Source organism: Simochromis diagramma, unplaced genomic scaffold (genome assembly GCF_900408965.1).
Source record: "Simochromis diagramma unplaced genomic scaffold, fSimDia1.1 OVJJ01000293.1, whole genome shotgun sequence".
Lineage (NCBI taxonomy): Eukaryota > Metazoa > Chordata > Actinopteri > Cichliformes > Cichlidae > Simochromis > Simochromis diagramma.
The window spans coordinates 13,230,712-13,256,480 of NW_024386801.1; the positions used below are offsets into that span (position 1 = coordinate 13,230,712).

Here is a 25,769-nt window from a genome sequence, read left to right on the forward strand (position 1 = left end):
TGTGTATACTCAGATTTGTAAATGTGTAACAAATACTGTGTGCGATCTCTGGGTGCAGATTAATAAATGTGGATTAAAAAAAAAACAAAAAAAAAAACTTTTGCATATCTGTAAATGTTGAAATAAATTTTGCTGGAGTGCTAGAAATACAGAAACGTTTTAAAGTTACAGCACAGACAGGCCTCTTGGGTGGCTCTCATATTTTGATGCGATTTTTGCTGTGGCAGATATTAAAACAGATGTTGAGTTGTTTGCAACTCAGGAATTTTGACTTGAGGGCCTAGAGTAACACATTTATTTGTGCATATTACAATAGATACAGATATTTAAAGGGACATTTAAATAAGTGTCACTTACAAAAGGAGACTTGAAAACGTTTTAAACAGGAAAAGAAAAGGTCCATTGCTTCACTCGACTTTGCCATTTAAATCCTTATATGAGATGCAGCCTGCGTTTGTTTACACAATGCAATAATTCAATACTAAACATACATATTCACTTTCTGCAGAGTTAATTATGAACCTCCTCCATACGTACTTTGTAAATATGAAACGGCAGGTTTCCTGCTGCAGTCAGCAGCAGGTTGCAAAATTGCAAAGGTCTTCACCTGTCTGCTTTTCTGGCCCACAACTTGTCATTACTATTACTAATATTTCATCAAAAGATCACATGTTAATTGGTGAGTTTATACAGATGAGGATCAAGGCCAGATTGGAGAGGGTCATGAGTATTTTCCCCCCAGAATTAAAAAAAAAAAAAACTAGAAGAAACACACCCAAAAATAAAAATGTATGTACATATATATATTTTTTTTTTCCAATGGCTAATGCCAGATCCTCTTCTGTAAGCTTCAAACATGTGAGCAGACTGATTTTGTTAAGACTTAGAGCCAAACTAACAGTTGAGTTAATTTTCAGCCTTTTTGCTGAACTCAGCTAACCTGCTGCTGCTGTAGCTTCATACTTAAGTACAATCATCAGCCTTCACATCTTCCTCACCAAGCAAAGAAAAAAAGCTGCCAACAGATCAAACTCTGCCTAACAAATAACTCAACAAACACAAAGTTCAAGCACTTTCAGGACAAAATTTTATATAATGTAAACACTTGACACTGTAAGGCACCATTTGATGAGCTAACTGAAACTTTACCTCATGTCTGCCCTTCGCTTGTTATTTCTGTTGGTAGAAGGGACTGTCAAAGCCGCTGTCCTGTTGGCGCTGCCTCAACTCAGAAAACGGAGGCCTTGACCAGCCTTCCTGCAGCTTCTCACATTCAGAGCCAGGAGTAGGCTCTCTGTGCACACTCCTCTTTGCATGCACAAATGTCTCTGTGTCAGGAGTCTTCTTAGAAATCTCATTATAAACAGTGAGGTCAGAAACATCAGGGCTGAGACTGCCGAATTCCCCTATGTTGCTGACTGATGCAGCCGACACAGAAAAGGGTTTCACTGGTTCCACTTTCCTCCCTGAGTAGGACAGTCTGGGGACTTGGAAGTCTGTGTCAGAGTCACCACTAGTCATGCTCCAGTCGTTCTGTTTCTCATCCCTGACAGGAGCCTCCTGAATGAGGACAGGTTTTCTCTGACGCTGTGAATCCAAATGGGTTTCGGCTTTCCTCGAGTCACCTCCCTGCATGTACATCTCCCTGCTCTTACACCTCACAGACACATTGACCAAATTCATGTGGGATGGAGAAACCGTCTGATGAGAGGATTTGTACGACGGCTGGGTGGTATAAACATTTTGGGGCTTCATCCCTTCATCCACAGAGGTCTCCTCCCTCCTTGATGCAAGAATGTCCAGGTGGCTCAAAAGTTTAGTTCTCACATCTGCGGTTGGCTTCTGTTCTGAATCAGCACAAGTCTTTTCCGTGAGGCATCTCTCCTCTGTCCTGAAGTCAGGAAGCTCAGTGAGGGTTGGCAGGTTCTTAGTGAAACCTGCATTTCTACCTGGAGGGCAGCCAGTGGTGGATACAGCCATTGAACATCCTGTCAATGCAAAACACAGATGCAAACCACACTGGCATGGTGAGAAAAAAAATCCCAGTAAAACAGTTTAGCACATTAGCACTCACTCTGTAAACTCTGGTTCTTTGCTGATTTACTTTTGATTGGTGTCTCCAGCACTTTGGCCATGGCAACCAGCTTGCTTGCAGCATTCATTATTTTCTTTTCAGCACTATAGAAGACAGGAAAATCGATACAATTAACAAGAGGAGCCATGATGAACCAAGCAAACAAGTTTAGGATAATTATGGCCCCTTGCCCTGCGGTCTTTCCTCCATCTTCCAATAACTCCTGCAGACAGGTCAGATAATACCGCCTCATCTTTCTAGCAGTGTCCTGCCTCTCCCTCTGCACTTCCCTGCGGATCATCTCGGCTGCACGCTCTCGACTTTCCTGGAGGTAACGCAGCATGTCTCCTGAAAGGAAATAACCCCAAAAAACACTGTTTTACTTAAAAATGCAACATCCAGATGAACAGAATCAACCTTTTGGGACACATGATTTAACATTTTAAAAAAAAAAAAAAAAAAAAACACGACAAGATATGCATATTTAATCCCCCGGCACTAACGCCAACCTCTGATCTTGTCCACAGTCATCAGGTACTGCTGCTTCATCTCCTCCAGGCCTTGCTGAAGCTTTTGCTGCTGACCAGAACTTCTGCAAGCAAAACAGTCAACAATCCTGGTTAAATACATATTTTGTCTTTAATCTCTGTATTTTACTGTATTCAGTAAACATTTTGACACAGTGTAGCAAGTGAATTTCCCCAGTGGGGGATTAATGAAGCCATGTCTAATTATGCAGTTCAGAAATTATCAGAGTGTTAACATACAGAAGAGTCCTTGTTTCTTTTGTTTTTTTTAGTTTTCTTAATATAAATCAGGTAAAGCGGTCCCACAGTAAGAAGCCTTTAACAGTCCCATGAAGTAGCTTTGAAATCTCTTATTTTCTTTATGGTTTTTTTAAAATCTAAATTGTCTTGACAGATTATGATGCCAAGATAATTTAGATGCTCCAAGTTTAAAATAAATGTCCTGCTCAAGCAACTTGTCTCAAGAAATTAAACTTGTAAATTAAAAGATCAAACCGAAGAAACTTGTTGAGAGGTCTAATTGAATACGTAGCTCTGAAAGGCATTAGATTTATGAAACAACTTGTTTTTGACATAACTGAAGTGCAGCAAGGCAATAGCAATTTTCACTGTACCATTAAATTAAAGGCAAAAATAAAAAACACAAACCCTGATGATTCTGTTGCTCTCTTCACTTCCTCTAACTGTTGCAGATGTTCCTCCTTTGCCCTCTGTAAGACGCTTTCATGCTCATCTACAACAGATAGCACTTAACCCGTCAGCACACATGCAGTTCCAGCTCATAAAGAATCTTATAAAAGAATCTTAATAAGGTCTTTTAAATGCACTACCTTTGAGATGCTGTATGGCAGTTTTGTGCTCTCTAACGCTGTGCTGGAGTTGCCGACAGGTTTTCTCTAAATGTCTCTGGAGCTCCTGATTCTTCTTCTGCAGCTTACTTACACTTTCACTGCACTCCTTCCTGCAATGACACTGCTCCCTCTGCTGGGATAAGACCGCTAAAAAAAAAAAAAAAAAACAAACAGAAAAAAAACCTTGCCATATAATATTGATACCAACCATTTCATGAAATGAACAGAGTATGTCATGTTGATATACAAGCAGAACATTTTCATGTCCTGCTAGAGAGGAGCTCATTGCGTACTTTGCATTTTCTTTATTTCTCCTTCGTGCTGTTTTTGCGTTTCCTTCAAAGCACGGCTCAAATTCTCTTCACTCATCTGTGGGATCAAAAATGAAAGCTTCAGATGAAAAACTTTCTAAATAAAAGACAAATCTGTTAAAAAAAAAAAAAATATATATATATATATATATATATATATATATTTTATGTGCTGTACAAATCATTCATGGCAGTACTTGTAATAAAAATGATGACATTTCTTACTCATCTCTCTGGCTACTCTAATCTTTTCCTTTTGCACACCAACTTAATTTATACATTTATCATTTATATATTCTTTAGAAATATAACAACTCACTGTTTTCCATTCCTTCTTAGCCTGGGCTACTGCTCTTTGGACTATGCCTCTGCATGAAGTTTGGATGATGTGTGTTATTGTAGCCCCTGATGTAGCCCCGCTGGTCCTCCGAGTGTCTTCAGTACCCTGATGATCCGTTTTGGTATTCCTGAGAAGCTGTGCCTGGACCTCTGCGAGTGCAGTCTGAAGCTCTGCTTGTAGTTCATCTCTTATCTGCTTTCCTTGGATCATTTCCTTTTCTGCATGCTGGCATCGCCACTCCTCCTCACGAGCACTCACAGTTTGCTGAAGCTTGGCCTCCATCTGTAGGAGCAGCTCATTCTTTTGGAGATCAGCATCTTCTCTGGCTTGGAGTACAGCCTGCTCCAGCTTTTTGCACTGCTCTTGCAGCTTGGCTTGATATACCTGCTCACTGCGGGCCTGGATGATGGCGATCTCCTGCTGTTTGTCTCTGTTCCAGGCTGCTCTCGCTCCAGCCAGCTCAGCTTTCAATAAGGCAGCTTGCTCTCTGGTCACTTGCTCCAGCTGGCTCTGGAGGGCTGCCAGTTCCTCTTGCAGCTCCTCCATCCTTTGTGGCCCAGAGCCGTTCTCCTCCTGCTGGTTCTTGTGCTTCCTGCGCCACTGCTCTTCCGCCTCCTTCAGGGCTTGGGACACCTAAAACATTTAAATAAATATATAAACCCAGACAACAGCAGTGACACTTTCAAATAAAGGACAAAAACTCTTTCATACCTTCTGTTGGGTGTGTTTTTCTTGCAGTTGTTCCCACTTCTCCTTCTCAGTTTGTAGAGCAGCTTGATATTCTGGCAGTGAAGTGAGATCCTCAATCCAGCGATTATAGGCTCTGGTTACTGCCCCTTCAACCTGAAACAAACACAAACGCATTTTTATGTCCATTAACTGAACCAAATAATCATGTCAAAGAGGAAAAGAAATATCATTATGATATAAACATTTTTACATAATGGTGGAAAATAACTTAACCAAGTCTTGTGAGTAATATACACTAAAATTGATGGTTTAAATCTCTGTACCTAAAATAGATGAAGGTGACTTTAAGGGTCTGAAATGTCATATTCCGCACTCTGGTGATTTTTTTTTTTTTTTTTTATGCGTCGATATCTGGTGAAATGTTTAATTATTTACCAAAGTCTTGGTCTGTACGGGATGCTATTCCAAATCAGTCCATCAGCCTGTGATCGTAGCACAAAAACAAAGCCAAAGACCTCAAACTGCGTTGCTGGTGGGTTTTTTTGTTTGGTTACAGCCCAATCACTTGACAGTCATCAAGCCTTTTCAAATTAAAGTAGGTCTACTTTAATAATTCAAAACACATGCACATGTATTTTGATGACCATTAAAATATGTTTAATATTTCTCTTGAAATACAATCATAAAACAAAAATGCACTGACTTGTTTAGCCATGTCATCCAGGTGTTTCTCCTGCAGCTCTCTCTGGACTTGTTTCCTGGCTTCCTCCACAGCTTTCCTTCTGACATTTTCAGATTCCAGTTGCAGCTGCTGTCTCTGGGCACTGAGCCTGGAGTCCAACTCCTCAGCAGAAATTGTCCAACTGACCTCATTCTCATCCGTCTGACAGCTCGTCTCAGCAACCTCTTGATGTTCCTCTCTTGTAGCCTCCTCCAACCTCTGGGCCCAGGTCTTCTCCATCTGTATAAAAAGTAGAACAGAAGAAAATAAGTGTTGTATGAAACCAATATTAGTCGAATGAGGGAGATAGGAATACATTTTAATAGTCATACCTTTTGCAACTCCTCCTTCCATGCAGCCTCAGTGGAAGCTAAATGAGAAGTCAGTGTTTGCTGGAACTCAGCCTCTTTCTCTTTGGACCAGACAGCTTTGAGCTCCATAACTGAGGCCTGATGCTGAGCCTCAAGCTCACTTCTCAGCTTCTGCATAGCTGTGCCACTCTCCTCTCTGATCAACTTCTCCTCCTTCTCTCTGCTGCGGATGCTTTCTTCAAGCAAGTCCTTCTCCTTGCAGACAGATATGTAACATTCTTGTACCGCCAGCATCTTATCATTAGCTTCAGAGAGCTGGCTTCTGTGGAAAAAATAAAAAAATATCCACAAAAGTCTGAAAACAACTATATTTTTAGCATGAGGTGCAGGAGACTTACTGTAACTGCTGAAGCTGCTGCTGGTGCTGTGTCGTCAGCCGCTCTACCTGAGCATCGTGTTCCAGCATGAGTTCTGTTCTGATCCTGTTAACCACATCATTCCTGTACTGCTGATGAATCCGCTCAGATCTAAGCAAAAGAAGCACATATACTTATAAATACACATAACAGGAAAATACACGTGCCCCAAGAAAGAGAAAGAAGAGAAAGAGTCAATTTTACCTCTCAGCAGCTTCTTGCTTTTCTTGGTCGAGCTCCTGGATCATTTCCCTCATTTTGGTGCACAACTCAGAATTGGCAGACTTCAGTTTTTCCTTGTTTTCTTTCAGCTCCTGATTCTTCTTTTCTAGCAGCTGCAGTTTGAAGAAGACAACAGTCTTTTGTGACTTAGCCAAAAAACTAAGAACATGATTAGTCTGGCAACAAACACCAACCCACCTCCACTTGTTCCTGCAAGTGTGTTTTGTCCTCCTGTAACCTCATCAACTCTTTTTGAGAGTCTCCAGTCATGTCTTGATGTTTCTTCTGGCTGGTTTCTTTCATCTGGGTAAATCAAAAATGTCTGCATCAGTCACCTAATCCCACCCACTTTTAGTCCTTTTATAAAATTAACCAAAGTTTAGAAAAGTAACAATTTTCAGGAGTCAGCGCTCACCTCAGAGTTAAGTTTTTTTTCATCTAATTCAATCTGCATTTCATTCACTCGACGCTGACACTGCTGGAGCTCCTCCTGCAGCTGGTTGATCTTCTGCCGCTTCCCCTTTAAACTACCCAGGCAGCGCTGCATCTCTACTCGTAGCAACCTTAAAGCCTCATCCTTAGGCAGCTTGGAGTCTGACAGGTGAGCCAAAGCAGTACTGACAAAACAACAGAAAGATGTGTTTCCAAAGGTTACTCTGGAGAGTTCAGCCCAAGAGGGGAAGAGATACAGATCACAATGACTGGTCTGTATTCACACGGTTACCTATTAAGTGTGCCATTTTTCCTGTTTGTTTTCTTCAACCCCAAATCCACACAGGATTCAGACAGCTGGTTCTCCGAGTTGCTGCTTAGGTCTATCACAATGACACCGTGCTTCACTGCAGATTCATACAGAGCGATCTGCTCCTTCAGATCAGCCATATCCTCCTTTAGGGTGAAAATGGAAAAACACAAAACATTTGTGCAGCTTGTTCATCAGAAGTCACAGAAGTAGTTGTGCTTTAGAAAAATCTGAGGACAAACCTGTAAAACTTTGTTCATGTTCTCACTCAGGGCCTTGGCTGACAGTGCCTGCTGTAGTTTGATTTGCATTTGACTCATCTCTTGCACTGAATCTGAAAATAAAAAACAGATAATTAGATCAATTAAATGTGAGCAAGAACAAGGTAATGTGGGTGTCAGCTGCTCAGTAATGTTCATGTGGAGTTCACACACTTGTCTGCAGCAGCTTGGCACATTGTTGTTGACTTTCTTCCAGACGCTGAGTGAGTGCATTCACCACTCTGGCTCTCTCCAGCTGCTCTTCTTCTCTCTGGCGCTCCAACAGCTTCACATGCTCCCGTAACTTCTGACCAATATCAAGCTGGAAGCCACAAAACAAAAAACACACCCTGACTTAACAATAATAATAATAATATGATCAAAATTTGTCTGATGACAAACAATGGACTTATGGTTAACTTGTTCCATTTTCTAATACTATGTCAATAAAACTCCAGACCTGTTCATTCAAAGCCTGAGAGGTAGAGTCCAGCTTCTGTTGCAGGACTAACAGAGCAGCCTCATGCTGCTCCTTTATGACGGCAAGGTCTCTGTCATGCTGTTCCCGCGCTCTGGACAGCGTGTCAGAACGGCGAAGCTCCAACATCTGTTGCTTCATGCTGTCTACCGCAGCATCTGCCACCCTCTGTTTCTTCATGTTCTGCAAACAAAAGAAAACCTTTGCTGTATACACTAAAAAGAAGCATTCTCATACAAAGGTTTCAGTCATGCATCATGTTTCAGTAAGCAGAGCTGGTTTAGACACATTTGTATGCAAAATTTCATATTAAATTCTTAAATCTGTAAAGCGTGTTTCTTTAATAGTTATACTTAAATATTATTACTGTCTTAAATTTAGCATTAAATAACTAAGAAAATAGAATGAAAACAGTGTTTGTCAGCACAGAACGCACCTCGTGGTCTCTCTCAGTGAGGATCTGTATTTGCTGCTCCATTGCCTTCAGCTTGTTTTGCATTTGGACCTCTGTTTCCTTGGCTTCTTCAATCAATCGACTCGCTTCCTTTAAACTTACTGCTAGGCCGTCCTTTTCATCTATGGACAATATTTTTTAAAAGGACCATCAGTACATCTAGCAAGAAGTGCTACATCACTAACAGCCACAAGGGGGCAGACGTTTTAACCAACTAAAGATAAACTTACATTTCCTTCTACTAATCTCAGTTAACTGACAATCCCTCTCAAGTCCCAAGTGCCCAAGGTTTTGAGTGGATTATTATTATTATTATTATTATTATTATTATTATTATTATTATTATTATTATGACTGTAAAAAAAATAAAGTACAAACATTAAATGTTCTTCCTGAAAGTATTAAAGAAATCTCCAAAATCACATCACTGTTCAAGTACTGCAACAAAGTGAGCTGTCCCTCATTTAAAGTTGAACATACCTTTGACGATTACAAACTGATGCTCGAGGTATCTCATGTTACGCCGTGAATCCTCAAGTTTTCGCTCCAAGTCTTCAATTTGCCTCTGTTGAGCTTTGTTCAAAATCTGCAGCTGGGCAAGCTGCTCCCGGTCAGCATTTTCTGAAACAAAGATCATTTAGTGTTTAATTTTAGTCATTTTTAATTGTGAAGACATTTTTGATTTAAGCAATGTCATTTTGGTTTTTTTTGTTTTGTTTTTTTAAAACCACTGGCGATACAAATTACACCTTTCTGCAGTACAGCTAGACTATACATACAACTAGAAGAAAAAAAATGCCTTGTAACAGATTAAGCTACTTGACAATCTCCACCTGCAGTCCCGAAACAGGCACACATCTCATCAAATAGTTTATATTTACATGTCAGTGTACTTGGTTATATTATTTAGTCAATGAAAGTAAGACTTACGTTGTGTCGAGTCAAGGAAATCTCTCTGCAGATGGTCAAACTGACCTTGCGGAGCAGCCTGTGGCTTAAACATGTTTGGCTGATGGGCAGGATGATGAGGATTGTAGCTCACCTTGTACTGATTTGCACCTCTGTCACATACTTCAGACTTTAAACATAGAAACATAGTATGAAAGTAGTGAAAATGTTGCTGTATTTAAAAAAAACAAAAAAAACAAAACACAAAATACACAAACAAACAAAACATACAAACATAAAAAAAATTAAAATGCACAAACTACAAATTGCCAGATAACAAGATGTTAATTTAAAATGACATTTGAGGAAACTTCACACACACACACAAGTAATGTATGATTCTTTTGGAATAAAATGCTGCTTTTTTAAAAACAATACTAGAAACCCTTTCATGTTACTATTTATTCAAATGATTTGGAGGCATTAAGACCTAAAACTTTAAAGGAAAGAACAGCACAATAACAGCTACGACCTTCTGGATGCTTTTGAAATTAAATGGTCCACTCACTTGAAATTGGTGGTTTTGCTTGTCTATGTATCCTCTTTCTCCATTATATTCCACATGATTACTGGCACCCTGAGGGTATGGTTTAGACTCAAACTCAGTGGAAAAATCACTGGTCTCTGTCATTTTGTCTGTGCCCATGCTTGTGCATGTATAATCTGCTTGTGTGAACTGATGATCCTGGTTCCAGGTGTGAGGCAGTGGTTGACTTTGAGGGGGACTCCGATGTCCATTAATACGAGCAGCTCCGTCCTTATATGCATACTTATTGTTCAACCCTTCATCATAGTGATCTTCATAGTTCTTTAGAGAGACAATAACAGAGAGTGATTCTTTCCCTTTTGAACTTTTTTTGTATGCACCATTTATGAGTTGTATTTTTTTTTTTAAATGGCAAAAATATTCTAGGCCCCTAAATCTACTACTGAACATAAACTAACAGTCTACCTGTGTATGAGGGGCTGGCCTTGGATGATCAGACCATTGCCGAGTCCAGCTGGACTGTGGGCTAAGTAGAGAAAGCACAACAAATGATAACTAATGTTGCAGTGACAACAAATCTGCTTGTCTTGAACCACACCCAGAGTTCTCGAAATGTGACATTACCAATAGTGTCATCAGCAGCAACATGTGTTACCTGTTGCCAGTGTTTTTATTACTGCAGGCAGTGTAATCCAGCTCTGGGGAGGAAGAGTCAATGCTGTCCTCAAGCATGTCATCAGGCAGGTCTGTGAGCAGCTTGTGCAGCTGCGAGAAAGGAAAAAAAAAAAAAAAGAAGGAGAGAAAATAGCACATGGAAATGAGTCACCATGGTTGCTTCGCAACTGAGTTATAAAGTAACAAAGATAGAGGAAAAAACACCAGAGCTAAGCAATCACTGACAGCTTAAAAGGCTGTAAAAGTTTTATGCAGTGTGTTTTTATTATTTAGCTGCAGTTTTGAGAAATACTTGTTATATTAAATATCATTACATTATGCTGTGCAGATTTACTAAATCAAAATGACTCAGGCTATACCTTAAAACACTTTCAGAAGCTTTTTCTGTTTGCATGTGAGATTTAAGGATAAACTTTGATTAAATGATTAATCATGGAAGTATTTGCACTCTCTGACTGTATTTTGCACAGCACTGCACAGTGTAGCCCAATCTTTATATGGCAAAAAAACATCTACTATTTAAATATTTGCACATTGTGCTCATATGGCAGTATTTGTATTTTGTGACCTAAATGGGTGAATTTACTCCTATGTTAATCACTGGTTTAGAACCCATATGTGTAAATTTACTTTGAGATAAAACTGATTCTCATTAAGGCTTTTCAAATGTACCCTTGTTTAATATTTTGACTCTTACAAATAAAATGACACAAAAAACCCAAACTCTTCAGTAACAGACTAACCAAAGTTACATAACAAACAGCCATGTGTGTTGAAACAAGCAGAGCCAGCTGGACTTACTTCCCATAAGGACCGCTGAATACTCCTCAGATCCTCCACTGTGTCCACAACCAAAGGACCCATATTATCCCACTTACACAGTCAACAAAATTTGAAAAGGCATTTCTACTTTAGCTGTGAAATCACGAGATAACCCCCAGCCTAATCTGCCTGTAGAGAAGGCCTTCTGTGTAAAACATCCAAAATGTGCCTGGCATGTTGTCGGCTCCCTGTGGTATTGTCTTGTTTGCCTCCCAAAGACCTCCATTGTTTAGACAAAACATATAGCGAAGTTAACTGGAGCAGAAACATTCCAGTTACTGCTGGCAGACATTATCCATAACGAGCTAGTGTATTATAAGTAGGTTATAGCCTAAAAAAAGAAAAAAAAGAAAAAAGAAAAATAAATGAAATGAAAATCTATTTAATTAATACTATTTAAAGCTCATTATGCTGAGCTCTATAAGATCAGCAAACGCTTCTTCACTCTCTCTCCTGAAGCCAAGTAACCCAAATAGAAAGTGGGGAAGCCAAAGGGCTGAGCTGGTTTCAGTGTGACACACCTGGAAGGAGGCCTTTTCCTTGAGCCAATAATAGCTCAAGCTCACAGCACAACAGATTGTAGTTGTGAGTAATAACAGTGAGTAACTGTGAAGCAGGCAGTGCTTGTGAAATTCAAACAATGCACTTGTCAATGATTCCCCAGACAGCACTACAAACTCACAAAGAGAAATGTAAGATTAACAGTAGTAGTCCAATTTGGTAAACATACAATCACTGTACACAGTGACAGTAAATGTAAAGTAAGCTGAGATAAATAATGGCTTCTTATCATTTTGTAATTTTAGCATTAGCTGGACATGATGTTGTGTTCTTGCATGTTGAATAACATGCACAGGCTTTCTACTGTGTTGACTGATATCAGCAACTATGATGGCTGTAGCCAATGCGCGATGAAACAAGCAGAGTCAGCTGGCTAAATATGTTTAAAGACAATTAGATGAAGAGCCGAAAGACAAATCGTGTTTTCACAATATGCTTTCTCAGTTAGCTAAGTGGGCACTAAATAACAAAGTAAATAAATAATATCCATCAAACTGTTATTGTAAATATCCTAAGAAATTCAGGGTGCATGCCGAATGTGAACTCAGTCCAACAACTGGATGCACAACTATCAGACAGATGTTATCTGAATAATTCTGAAAAGCTGTAGATCTGAGTGTTGCACCTCTTGCTCTCTGGCGTAGTCCTCTTGGTCGTATTCCTCTTCATCGTGTTGGGTTTGAAGAGCAGCACTGTCAAAATCAATAGACATCATGCACACCCTCCTGGTCGTTTAGGGGATCCTAGGAAAACAGGAACAACAAAACTTTATCTTTGACAGCAGTTAAAAACTCAAGTTAACTAAAATTACGCATTGATATCAGCTAGAAATATATATCAAAGCTTACCCGTTAGTTAAAAGACGCCAGATGTCTCCTTTGCTGAACTGCGTATCCCTTTATTGAGTATTAGCTTTAACTGTTAGCCATGCTGCACTGTTTATTACAAAACAGTGAGGCTTTTTAGGCAGCGGTAAACCCGGACATGCCAAACAAACGATCCAGCCGAGCTCTGGAAACATATGCCCAACACGTTTAACAAGACACGCAGGTTTAATACCAAATTATAGGCCAGTTTACGAACATTTAAGATGGAAGCTAACTTTGTAGCGAACAAAGCTAACTCCTGCTAGCCGTACCTTGTTAGACTCGCCCACTTTGAAAACTCGCGCGCGTTAGCAGCGCCAAACCACTGAGGCTCTTTGAGACAGAGCAGATTTAAGAATCTGATTGCACACAGACTTACTCATTATCACCACAACTGACGCTAATTCACCGACACGAAAATATTAATTTAAATGCTTTTTGGCGTAACAAAACATACCAGGTGAAGCTATTTACAAGATTTCTTTTCTTGCTGAGAACCCCGGAGCTAGTTAACCCCGTGTCCATGGTAACAAAGTCGTTAGAATTATGGGTAATGTAGTTATCGAGAATATTTGGAAATTATATATAAAATGTTATGTTTGTTGTTGCTCTTTCATGTTATTTTTTGTTTTTCTTTCCTCCTTTTTTATTCATGGTCAACATGTATTAATTTTTAAGTGCAAACAAAGCCACACTTTTATGAAAACTTCGTCGTCGCTGGCATTTTTAAAAAGCAATCTGATGTTCCCATCGTGTGGTTAAACAGTGACATAGCAGCTAATTTCAAGATAACCGTGAACAGGGTTACTAAATAGATATTATAATCAGGTTAGTCGAACCTGGGAATTTGATCACAAAAATATGGCATTACATTTCTGTTATTTTAATTACCTTTTTTTGTTTTTGTTTATTTTTTTTACTGAAGTTCATTGACGTTGACATTAAAGCTAATTAATTTAAAGTAGGCTACTGTAAAAAAAAATGAAACTTTGTGCATCAAATTTATGAATGACCGTTCTCATCAGTATATGGAGTTACTCCGTTCAGATTTGTGGACGTCGACTCATAAGACCCGCCTCCTTTCTGTCTATTAACTTCCGCATTTTGCCTCTGCTGCCTCAGCTGCTTCAGAGTCAGCTCTTCCTTTGTAGACAGACGCTAAACTCAGCTGAGCTCCGACCAGAGTTCAGCATTTTGGTATCCGGGAGCCTCTTGTGACAGTCAGCTGATCTAAACCCGGATATGTGAAAGCTCTGAGCTCTCCTGTCTGACAACAAGTGGACTCACAATTACTTTAAAACGGGTAGAAATGGCCACAAACCCGCCCAAGTTAAAGACAAAGATAGCTGCTAACGAGAGGTGAGAAGCAACGAGGTTATGCAGTGATTCTCAGAGTATGATATTATGATACTTAATTGCTTTTCTTGTCATTTTGCAGGATGAAAAACTTAAAAGAAACCTTTGAGTCAAAGTATGGGGAATCTCCTCTCTTCTATGCATTTGCACCTGGAAGGGTAAACCTAATAGGTAATTTCATACTTTATGTGGCATGTGTTGTATACTGATTGCATTATTGTATATGCTCCATCTATTTTGTATCTGTTGAATAAATACAGTGTATACCCATATGTCCTCTGGAGATAATAGTAGTTCTGCCAGTGGGTGTTCTTAATATTTTGACCTTGTTTCAAAGTAAAACATTTGTGGTAATATTATGATTTTGTTTGCAGCTTTTATCCAGGAATTTTTTTAGTGGTACCAGTCAAACACGGTCTGTCACATACGTCTTTTCATATTTGTCACATTAACAGGTGAACATATTGATTACTGTGGCTATTCTGTGCTTCCAATGGCCATCGAGCAGAATATCCTCACAGCTGTGTCAGTGAACGATTCAGGGAAGATCCAGCTGGCCAACGCAAATCCTAAATACAAGTGAGATGTGAACACTTATAGTAACGGCCCCAAATATATATTTTTTGTTTGTTTGTTTTTGGCCTGTGTAATTTATTCAATGGTAGCTGTACATTATGAGTGTGTGTTCTCAGAAAGCTTGTTGTTTGTCATTATACAGGGATTTCAGTGTGTCGTGTTCAGAGGAAATTGCCATAGATAGAGACGATCCACAGTGGTATTATTATTTTCTCTGTGGGGTTAAAGGTATTCAGGTAAGCTTTGTGATGAGTTCTATACTCTTAAATTATGGAATGGCAAAAAATGAATACTATAACATGTACTAAATGCGTCATAAGTCGTAACATGATACATTTAGATTTTTTTTTCTTTCAGGAGAAGTTTGGGCTAAACCATTTAGCGGGGATGTCCTGTGTTGTAGATGGAACAATCCCTCCGAGCTCCGGCCTGTCCAGTTCTAGTGCCTTAGTTTGTTGTTCTGGCCTCGTAACAATGGAGGCAAACCAAAAGTCCCTCTCCAAGGTGAAGCTTCTTTGTAACCAAACCAAAAACATGTATTAATTTCTTTTGTTAATAGTCAAAAATGATGCTTTCAACAGGTAATGAACAATTAATCACAAAGAATATGACTCCTAATCCATATTGTCTTTAATTTGTTATAATGTGAATCCTCATGAGTTAGACATTCTCCTGGATTTGTTGCTTAAACAAGGAAAACTTTGTATTTCACCAGGTGGCTCTTGCGGAGATTTGTGCCAAAAGTGAGCGATACATTGGCACAGAGGGAGGAGGCATGGACCAGTCAATTTCATTCCTGGCAGAGGCAGGGACTGTATGTAGCCCGACCGCCTTTGACCTGTGTTTAACGAATATGGCACATCTAAAATACACTAAATAAACAAATAATAACTTCAGTATTGCTGGCTAAACTTTTTGAATTGTCTGCCAGGCAAAGCTGATCGAGTTCCAGCCCCTGCGTGCTACCGATGTCAAACTCCCTGATGGTGCCGTGTTTGTGATTTCCAACTGCTGCGTGGAGATGAACAAAGCTGCTTCTTCTCACTACAACATCCGTGTGGTGGAGTGTCGGATTGCCACGAAGGTGCTATTTGTTGCCATGATGCATTCCTGAAATATCTGTTATATATGTTGTTTTGTTTCCCTGAGGTTCAATTTAATATTGAATTTAGTTTGACTCGTGTGCTCTTTCAAAGGCAACGGAGCACAACATTTAACCCAAGAACACAGCGATGAACAGCCTCACGCTTCGCTTTAAACTTTAAACATGTGTGATAAGTTTGTAATATTCAAAGTTAACATCACGGTGGATGTGTACTCAGATGCTGGCCCAGGCGCGGGGTGTGGACTCGAGCAGGCTGTTGAAGCTGGCTCATGTTCAGATGGAGCTGAAGGCCTCCCTGGAGGAGATGCTGGCTCTGGTGGCCGAGGTGCTGCATCCTGAGCCTTACAGCCGAGAGGAGATATGCAAGGTGCTGGGCATCACCTCGGAGCAGTTTTCAACAGAACTGCTCAGCGCTAATACTCAGGACAGTAAGTAAAACCTGTGTGGGCGCTGATAAAGCAGGAGCTCTATGTGAAATACTCCATTAATGGAGCGCAAAAAAGCGTGTTGCTAGTTTAATTCCCCATCCCATCTTTCTAAATCTGATATATTTTGACATTGACAGATTATTGTAGTACATTCGCACTAAAATGCATCATATTTTATCTATATTGCAACTAAAATGTGGTATTTATATTTTTTCTGTGCATTTTATTTAAGTGAACTAAATTTCCAGCCAACCAAATTCTTCTACCCTGAGCGAAATGAGCTACATTTCTTTCTTTCAGAACATTTTTCTTACTTGTAAATACTAAGCAACTCTTAATATATTATTTTCTGCTGATAGTCAAGTATTTGGTTATTCCATCACATTAGATTTTTTTTTCATTTCCAGTCTCATGAAAACAGGTTTACGATTAAGGTTTTCGCTGGAACACTTTTCCTGTTATTTCTCTCAGTGACGCAGTTCAAGCTTCACCAACGAGCCAAACATGTGTACGGGGAAGCTGCACGAGTCCTGCAGTTTAAGAGCGTGTGCGACTCTGAACCCGCCGATGCCACGCGGCTATTGGGAGAGCTGATGAACCAGAGCCACGCAAGCTGCAGAGACCTCTACGAGTGCAGCTGCCCTGAACTGGACCAATTAGTTGATATCTGCCTGTGAGTACTGCAAACTAAACCACTACTGCACAGCCTGGGAGAGAAACCTGGATGTTATCCAATGAATGTTTAGAGGTATTTAGGTTCATTTACCAAAAAAAAAGATCTCAATTAATAAAAATCCACAATGCAAACTATAATATAATAACTATAACTATAATCCAGTTTGCATACAGTCTCTCATGTGTCCCAGTTCTAATTATAAAAGACAATCAATTAATCAAGTGCATCAGTATAGCAGAACCAGGCTGCTACTTGCCCTCTCAGTTCCTTTGGAAGCAGTAAGGATGGACTTAGTCATTCAAGGGCTGTATGATTTCTAGTCGTGTTAGCATTAGCTCTTTGCTGAGTGCTTACAGTAAGTAGAACCTCACACCACTAGCATGACTGTAGATGTACGTGCAACTCCTTCCTCACATCTTTCCTAGAGGAATAATAGTATTAAAGTGTCATACTTAGCACTATACTGAAGTATGTTGTCTTTTTGTTTTTTCTCGTGGTTGCAGGAAGTCAGGGGCTGTGGGTTCCCGCCTGACAGGAGCAGGGTGGGGAGGCTGTGCCGTTTCCATGGTTCCCAGTAAAAAGGTGGAGTCTTTCTTACAAGCTGTTAGAGAAGAATACTACCTCCCTGATCCACGCAGGGCAGCGATGGAAAAACAAAGTCTGTTTGTATCAAAGCCAGGTGGTGGAGCTGCAATTTTCCTTGAGGAGTGATCTTCATAATCCATTTCTGATTTTATACTGCAGTCATTCAGTTTCAGTTTCAGAAATAAATGGGTTTTTCTTGCACTTGTGACTAATGATATGATGACTGATAAATTTACCTTTTTCCTCTATATAGATCATGCTGGAAAATAAGGGCCAAAATTTGCTTCCGGGGTGCATTCAAACATGTTCTTTTTTTTATTATGTTCTAATGTAAGATTTTGTTGAGAAGTCATTGTCTGTCTGCACATTTTTCTCATAAACAAAAAGAAAGCAAATGTGAGAACAACAACCAAAACAAACTTGTGCTGTATAAAATTCATCTATATTAAATTTTCAGACACTAACATTAAAAGGCAAACAAAACCCTCTCTCCATGTGCATCAATGGAAACGCAGACTGTTGGGTGTATTAAAGACATTCAAAAGGCTCAAATGCTGGACGTTAACTTCTGCACAGTAACATTTTTTACTTCACAAAAGAGCAGTGATTGTTGGAGGCTTAGAGGTCTATGCATCATATGCAAAAGAAATGGGGGGGGGAGGGGTTTTCGTAGGACATAAAAGTGGCCCCTTTTACATGTTATTCGTGTAAAATGATAATAAAAAATTAAGTATGAATCAAGTAAATGGTTAAAATGCAAATCCAAATAAGTTTGTGAGAGAGGCAAGAGATGGTTTGGAGATGTGGAGGAGAGAGTGGTTATTTTATAATATGAAGCTGCCAGGCAGGAGGAAAAGAGGAAGCAGGTTCATGGATGTGGTGAAAGAGGACATGCAGGGGGGTTGGTGTGACAGAGGAAGATATTAAGGATAGGCTGAGATGGATAATCTGTGGTGACCCCTAATGAAAGCAGTCGAAAGAAGAAGAACACTATGTGAGGGTTTTCAGCTAGGGGTATATCTCATTCTTTCCTTATGAATCCATCAATGGCAAAATGCTCAAAAGCCTTTATTATATCATATTTTACCTGGCCTGTGTTTGCATCTCTTTTATGAACTACTTCAAAAAACTGATGGTTTAAGTAATTTTTTACATTTATTCGATGTTTCTTTGACGTATGATCAAACCTCCCTTATTTCCATATGTCTTACTCAAGCCATGCATTTCAGTTTTACTTTGTCCTTAAATATACTCAGGCCAAATCAGAGATGAAATATTAAATAGAAAAGAACCGTCTTTAACAGAAACTATTAAAGGCACAGCACAGGGCAATGGATCTCAGAGCAGTGTCATTGTGGCATGCTATATGCCACAAACTGTAAAATATATTAAAAGTTTAAAATCTGTAATTTATTGTGCTTACCATCCTATTCAGCAGCATTACTTCAGCATTTACAATACTTATTTTTTAAGTATTGGATGTATGTTAAGACGAAAGTGTGTTTCAGTGCATAGTTTTTAAAGATGATGCTTTTTGTACTTGTGGCCAGGGCGATCTTCCCTTTTGTAATTTACAAGCCCGGCCCTAAAAGAGTTGGGGCACTGAGTAAGATGATTGGATATGAAAAAAACTGTATACAAATTGTGGAAAATTTTCAGGATAATGTTCCTTGATGTAATATCGCAAAGACTTTGAATGTCTCATCATCTACAGTACATTATATCATCAAAAGATTCAGAGAATCTGGAGAAATCTCTGTGCGCAGGGGGTGAGGCCAAAATTTCTGCCACAAAAATCACTGCACAGTTTCAGAAATCATTGTGTAAGAACACAGTTCACTGTGCCATCGATAAATGTGAACACGATCTAGAAACGCTGCCATCTCCTCTGGGATATATTAAACTAGAGTGGGACAATATCCCAAAAGTTCAGCAGCTGGTCAGTTCCCAGATGTTTAAGGACAGATGCTACATTGTGATAAAGATGGCCATGTCCCAGCTTTTTTGAGATGTGTTGATGGCATCAAATTGAAAATCAAATGTTTTTCTTCAAATGTTTCCTGAGTTTAAACATCTGATAAGTTTTCTGTGGTTTATTGTGAATACACTATGGGCGTGTGAGATATGCAAGTGATTGCCATTCCGCCGTTGTTTACATTTTATACATCGTTCTGACTTTTTGGGGAACTGGGTTTGTTTTTATTGCACAAAGGTTTGTTTGGTAACAGCTAAAAGTACTGAAAGGTCTTTATTAATCAGAAGAGGACATGCCATTATAATGGTACAAAACTGAGGTCAAACTGGATTATTTCTGAGCAACTATAAATGTTTCTTTAACTTTCGCAATTCATGCAAATATTGTCATGAGTGTCAGAGTGAGAGTTTGCCAGTTTCTTTGTTCATTTGGGAGTGGTTCCTTCGTTTAATTATGTTTTGGCTGGCATTTATAACATTCAGTGTCCGCACAACTCACACTTTAAAAAACAAAAATAACTGAGGTACATTTGTGTAGCTGATTTGAGCAAAGATTCACCCAAAATTGTGCTTGGTCTGCAGGATCCATGCATACGGTACCCTTTACTCTATGCAGCGTCTTAAACGTCGAGTTCAGTCTGCGTGCTTTTTTTTGCTTCAAGTCTGTATTGCTCTGTTGCTGCTTTCTGGTGCTCCACCTTCACTTTTAGGTGAGGCACAGGAAACTTCATTCTTCCTCTTTAACATGCTTTCTATCCAGCTGGAGCTGTGGCTTTGTGCTGTTCTTTCAGGGGAGCAAAGTGAAGAGACTGTGCTCCTCCTCATGTTTTTGCCTGAGGTAATCAGCTCGCCGAAGCCTTGTTGGTGGGAGAAGGCGTAGGCAGAGCGGCGGGAGCTTGTCCTGCGTACTCGCCTCAGGTTCTGTTCCTGAGGTCCTTGTTTCTTCCTGGACTGTTGGAGACGACGAACCTGCGGAAATAAATCATGGAAAAGTGTGTAAATACACAACACATGTGTATTAAATATAAAAAGTCCCCAATGTATAAAGCAAAGACCTAAATCTAATTTAGAAAGTACAAAGTATTTATTACCAAAGTATACACTATATTGCCAAAAGGAGGGATTAATATGATGTCACTTCACCCTTCTCAGCTATAACAGCTTGAACTATCTGGGAAGACTGTCCACAAGGTTTAGCGATGTTTATGGGAATCTTTGGCCATTCTTCCAGATGCACATTTGTAAGGTCAGACATTGATGTTTGAGAAGAAAGCTTGGCTCACAGTCTCCACTCTAATTCATCCCAAACATGTTATGTCAGGTTGAGGTGCAGGCCAGTCAAGTTATTCCACACCAAACTGGATCATCCATGTCTTCATAAAACTGCTTTGTGCACTGGCATGCAGTCATGTTGTAACAGGAAGGGGCCGTCTCCAAACGGTTCCCACAAAGTTGGGAGCGTGAAATTGCCCAAAATGTCTTTGTGTGCTGAAGCATTAAGAGTTCCTTTAACTGGAACTAAAGGGCTGAGCCCAACACCAGAAAACCCAACACCAAACTTTATACTTAAATTTATACCCTCAGATAAGTGCTGTTCTCCTGGCAACAGCATCAAGCATCACCCCAGTGTGCGTTACAACACTGCATTTCACAAGGGTCTAAAAACGGTCCTTAAGCAAATCTGAAGGCAACATGAAGCTTGGAGGTCTGTAGCGATTGATTCTGCAGAAAGTTGGTGACATCTGCGCAGTATGTGCCTCTGCATCCGCTGACCCTGCTCTGTTTTACAGGGCCGTGCAGAGTGGTTTAAAGGGGCGGGTGCTCAAAGTTAAAAAGGGGCACATTGAACCAGGCTGAATAACAACAACACACATTCATCAAGAATCTATGGGAAGGGCAGGGCTGTGTTGATCTGAGACTGTAGACATTAAAAAGTCCATAGGAGAGATGGTAGCTGATTAAACAAGTGTCATGAGATAAATAACAAAATGCAAGATTGGTGACAGCGCTTGGAAAACCATAAGGCACAAAAAGCTGTGAGAAATTAATTTAGGCTCTGCCTGTGAATCACTCGTTTGCTTCTCTCTTCTTCCATCCCTCATTTCATATTATCACTCTCCACTTGCTATGTGAGAAACAGGCACAACTTGCTATTGTCAATAAACTATAAATCTAATTTCCACACCTAACAACTCTTGCACGTAATCTATAAGAAAATGATGACAGAAAAATGTTATAGCACTGCCTTTAGTAGCCTCACACAGCTCCTGCTTTTTCCTCCTCATGTCTTACCAGGCATGTCTGGACATGTTATAATCATGAGTAATAGTTTTTTTAAAATCCATCTAAATAAAACACACACATGCACGCACAAGTGGACAGTTAGACCTTCTTCAGAATACTGTATAATACTATGGGCCATCAGGGTGCTGACCAGAATACCTTACATTATTATTACTAGAGCTACAATAATAAAGCAATGAGGAGGGGGAAGTAATAAATATGAAATAATGTATTATGACTGCTTCATTTGTTTCAACTATCCCTCTGTGCAGGGGCAAAGCTTATTACAGTTTTTAAACTGTAGAGATTAGCAATAATTTTACTGCTGTAAAATTCCAAATTTGTCTTTATTTAAAATATAAATCTAATAATAATCTGCTTCTTATGTATGGTTCTTTAAAATACAGCTTGTTTTTTAATATATTATAATTATAATAATTATTATGTGGACATGCATATTAGATCGTTTTTTTTTGAAATATAATCCTCCAGCAAGCAGGAAAAGCCCGAACCTTAACTTAAACTAAAATATGTTTCCTAAATACTTTAAAAACTAAATATGGTTCCCTAAAACGGTGGACAGAGCTAACAGACCCATGACAGCCAGGTAGCCAGCAGCTATGACCAGCACAATACCTTGTGCAGTAAATAAAGAAACAGGTAATGTTTGTCGCGCTGTTGCAACACTACAGCACGCTCGTTTTTGTTCAGTTCGTCAGTTGCCACAAGACAACTTCCAACGTGTACGTAATAAGCTAATACTCCGGGGTGCTAGACAACTAGAGTTACGCTGTAACACCTACTTACTGGTTTTGGTCGCAATCAGTCTGTGTCCTGAGTTACTTGTGTTTCTCCTACAGCTCGGACCGCTAAAAAATGCGCGTGCTCTTTGTGAGCTCTTTCCCGTCTCGTAACCGAGCGCGTTCTGCCGTCAAGGGCGATCATTGGGTTAAATGTGATCAATGTGACTGATGCAAGCCAAGCTCCTTTATATTTAGCAAAACTGTGATTAATAGTTAAATATGTATTGTTGAGGGGCAACAGACATGACTCCGCACGCACGCACACACACATAAAAAAAATAATATTTTTTTTTTAAAAAGTTGCCTCAACAAAAGGGCACTTTGAGCACCCATCAGGAAAGGGGCGGGTGCTCAAGCCCCTCTAGCCCCCCCCCCTCTGCACGTGCCTGCTGTTTTACGTGGCCTAGCTCTTTGTGGCTGAGTTGCTGTTTCCATCACTTCCACTTTGTTATAAAATTATATAACATGTATAACATTATAGCATTAACTTTGTTAGGACTAACAGATGAAGGTACTGTGTAATGTTTAATAGCGGCAAAATTTAATGATTGGACCTATCACAGTACCATGTTGGACTTCACTGAGCTCCTGAGAGCGACCCATTCTTTCCCAAATATTTGTGGAAGCAGTCTGCATGCCTAGGTGCTTGATTTTATACACCTGTGGCCGTGGAAGTGATTGCACTCTTGAATTCAATGATTTGGTTGGGTGAGTAAATATTTTTGACAATACATTGTATGTAAAAGTGCTAATTCTGCAGAAACTCATATGATAAGTATAAGGTTACCAATACTGTAAACAGCATTTTACTGCTGCAGTTGGTTTGATTCTTAAGTCTACTTGTTTTGGTTGTAGGGGCTGGTTTACAGATGAATTTAAGGAGTCTAGAGAGGATATAGGGAGGATATGCTTCACTGATTTCTATTTATTATTTGGAATTTTCCTTAGTTATTACTTTTTATGAACAACCGGATAATTGTCAGTAGGCTTGTTTTGGTTTTTTTTGTAAAAAATCTTAATCCGGAGAGTTACTATTAACTACTGCTGTCAGATAAATATAGTGAAGTACTATTTGCCTATTAAATTTAGTTGAAGTATGAAGCTTCATACTTTACTATACTGACATAGTTACTTCCACCAAGTGTTCATTGTCTTGCTCAAACTTGCAGTTGCTGTAACTTCAGCTCCCTCTGAAGGCCTTAAATCCACATGGGGAGAAGAGTTGGGTATATCTATGTCAGATGACATTTGGTAAATTCCACACCACTCTGCGTTCACCACTCCCTATTAAAATTTAAAGTAGTTCATAGGGCCCATTTATCTAAATCCAAATTATCTAAGATTCATCCTGGCTTAGACCCTTGCTGTAATAGGTGTGGGTCTGATGATGCCAATCACACCCACATGTTTTGGACCTGCCCTGCCTTCACACATTTTCGGGAGGAGTTTTTTGTACTCTGAACAAGGCTACTGACCTGAAACGGGCTCTTAACCCCCTATTTGCTCTCTTTGCTACAGTGGGGGAGGATGATAAGTATATTATCGGGGCAAAACATCATTTGCTGTCCTCTGGTTGCCTCTCGGTTAGACGTGCCATTTTGGTAAGGTGGAAGGCTGCTGCCCCGCCCACCCATGTTCAGTGGCTTGCTGATCTCGTGTTGTGTCTTAGTCTTAAAAAGATCCACTGCTCCATCCAGAATCATGGTGGCAAATTTGATCAAATCTGGGGTCTTTTTCTGACAAACTTCTCTTGCGTTAACCTTTTTTTTGTAAACTATCTACAATGTCTCAATAAAGTATTTTGAGTAAACTTGCAGTTGCTGTACCTTGTCTGTCAACGTCGGGAAAAGATCCACTCTGAGGAACTTGACGACTAAGCCAGGCATAACACACACCACAGTGGTGAGCAGAACAACCAACCACACACTCTTCTCTGACAGACAGTTACGAGCCGTGCCTGAGGAGGAATAAAAGGAAATGCAATTTTCTCGTATCAACGTAATTTTCTTGCGTGGGCCACACTGAACCAGACTCACCGATAAATGGGAAGCTGCTCGGAAAAATGCCAAATAAGCCATCGCTCTGCATTGCAAATAATATGGCAAAGTACACCATCAGGCTCCCCCATATGAAGAGGTGATTGACGGCAGTCCAGTAGTGCGTGTCGAGTCCGATCTTGGAGCAGACGTGCATCAAACCATAATAAAAATAAGACCTTCTTTTCATTTAGCAGTCCTGTTTTGGCAGTATTTTGTGATATTTACAGTCTCACCTGAACACTTACAACAATGACCAAGGATGTTGCTATGGTGACGGCAAACGCCTGTTGGTCTGAAAAGGAGGAGCCGTCTTCTTTCACCATGAGAGGGAAAGCCCCGTAGGGAATGAAGAAAAGCAGGAATGACGTGGCCACCCCCTGCAGTGTGCACAGGAAAAACTGACACTTGTTGAAGAGAAGATTTTGCTGGCCGGGTTTGTACAGACTTGGGTAACGAAGGCTGTTCTGGTCATTGACGTCCTTTAGAAAACAAACAAAGCATGAGTATGATATTATAGACTCTTTTGTTTATTTTAGTAAGAAATAAATGATGGGAGGATAATGGGGAAAATGTTCTGCAGCAGTTTAATGACAAATGGTCAGTTAAAGCGGATGAGTGTAAAGTATACAGTGGCTTGCAAAAGTATTCCACATTTTGTCACATTACAGCCACAAACAGGAATCAATTTATTGGAATTCCACGTGAAAGACCAATACAAAGCAGTGTACACGTGAGAAGTGGAATGAAAACCATACATGATTCCAAACATTTTTTACAAATAAATAACTGAAAAGTGGGGTGTGCATAATTATTCAGCCCTCTGAGTCAATACTTTGTAGAACCACCTTTTGCTGCGATTACAGCTGCCAGTTCCGGATGGTCCCTCTGCTCTTTAGACCAAAGGACGTGGCGTCCGTGTTTTCCAAAAAGAATTTATATTTTTGATTCGTTTGACCAAAGAATAGTTTTCCACTTTGCTTCAGTCCATTTTGAATGAGATTTGCCTCCAAGAGACAGAGGCGTGTCTGCTTCGTGTGATCGAGCTTTAACCTGCATTTGTGGGTGATATGGTGAACTGTGTTCATAGACAGTGATTTCTGGAAGTGTTTCTGAGCCCACACAGTGACCTCCATGAGAGAATCACACCTGTTTTAATGCAGTGGCATCTGAAGGCCTATAGATCTCAGA

At 39.8% G+C, this 25,769-nt stretch overlaps 3 protein-coding genes across 9 annotated transcripts; 1 reads left to right on the forward strand and 2 right to left on the reverse strand.

The window, feature by feature from the left end:
- Positions 1 to 622: 622 nt before the first annotated feature.
- cep152 (centrosomal protein 152) lies at positions 623 to 13,259 on the reverse strand. Of its 6 annotated transcripts, none has more exons than XM_040025956.1 (28): positions 13,029 to 13,197; positions 12,739 to 12,901; positions 12,516 to 12,633; positions 10,488 to 10,597; positions 10,298 to 10,358; positions 9,854 to 10,153; positions 9,328 to 9,475; positions 8,878 to 9,018; positions 8,380 to 8,519; positions 7,926 to 8,126; positions 7,640 to 7,787; positions 7,448 to 7,539; positions 7,188 to 7,351; positions 6,879 to 7,080; positions 6,662 to 6,766; positions 6,446 to 6,576; positions 6,224 to 6,352; positions 5,847 to 6,147; positions 5,497 to 5,754; positions 4,815 to 4,946; positions 4,083 to 4,736; positions 3,746 to 3,821; positions 3,432 to 3,596; positions 3,250 to 3,334; positions 2,584 to 2,666; positions 2,266 to 2,422; positions 2,075 to 2,178; positions 623 to 1,988 (listed from the first exon to the last, which is right to left on the reverse strand). In XM_040025956.1, the coding sequence occupies exons 3-28, from the start codon at positions 12,603 to 12,605 to the stop codon at positions 1,171 to 1,173; spliced, it is 4,995 nt and encodes a 1,664-aa protein (XP_039881890.1). In that variant the 5' UTR covers positions 12,606 to 12,633; positions 12,739 to 12,901; positions 13,029 to 13,197; the 3' UTR covers positions 623 to 1,170. The 6 variants fall into 6 exon arrangements, with proteins under 6 accessions (XP_039881890.1, XP_039881892.1, XP_039881886.1 ...); XM_040025958.1 differs by having other exon boundaries at positions 2,105 to 2,178; positions 3,432 to 3,599; XM_040025952.1 differs by having other exon boundaries at positions 3,432 to 3,599.
- Positions 13,260 to 13,878: 619 nt separating this feature from the next.
- On the forward strand, positions 13,879 to 19,096 carry galk2 (galactokinase 2). The gene is made up of 10 exons (XM_040025969.1): positions 13,879 to 14,115; positions 14,195 to 14,283; positions 14,568 to 14,691; positions 14,831 to 14,924; positions 15,046 to 15,192; positions 15,404 to 15,502; positions 15,620 to 15,772; positions 16,011 to 16,221; positions 16,693 to 16,894; positions 17,401 to 19,096. The coding sequence occupies exons 1-10, from the start codon at positions 14,066 to 14,068 to the stop codon at positions 17,606 to 17,608; spliced, it is 1,377 nt and encodes a 458-aa protein (XP_039881903.1). The 5' UTR covers positions 13,879 to 14,065; the 3' UTR covers positions 17,609 to 19,096.
- Positions 19,097 to 19,711: 615 nt separating this feature from the next.
- LOC120729944 (phospholipid-transporting ATPase ID-like) lies at positions 19,712 to 25,296 on the reverse strand. 2 transcript variants are annotated; one of them, XM_040025971.1, is made up of 4 exons: positions 24,827 to 25,296; positions 24,579 to 24,717; positions 24,369 to 24,499; positions 19,712 to 20,425 (listed from the first exon to the last, which is right to left on the reverse strand). In XM_040025971.1, the coding sequence occupies exons 1-4, from the start codon at positions 24,902 to 24,904 to the stop codon at positions 20,114 to 20,116; spliced, it is 660 nt and encodes a 219-aa protein (XP_039881905.1). In that variant the 5' UTR covers positions 24,905 to 25,296; the 3' UTR covers positions 19,712 to 20,113. The 2 variants fall into 2 exon arrangements, with proteins under 2 accessions (XP_039881905.1, XP_039881904.1); XM_040025970.1 differs by having other exon boundaries at positions 24,815 to 25,295.
- Between the last annotated feature and the right edge of the window lie 473 nt (positions 25,297 to 25,769).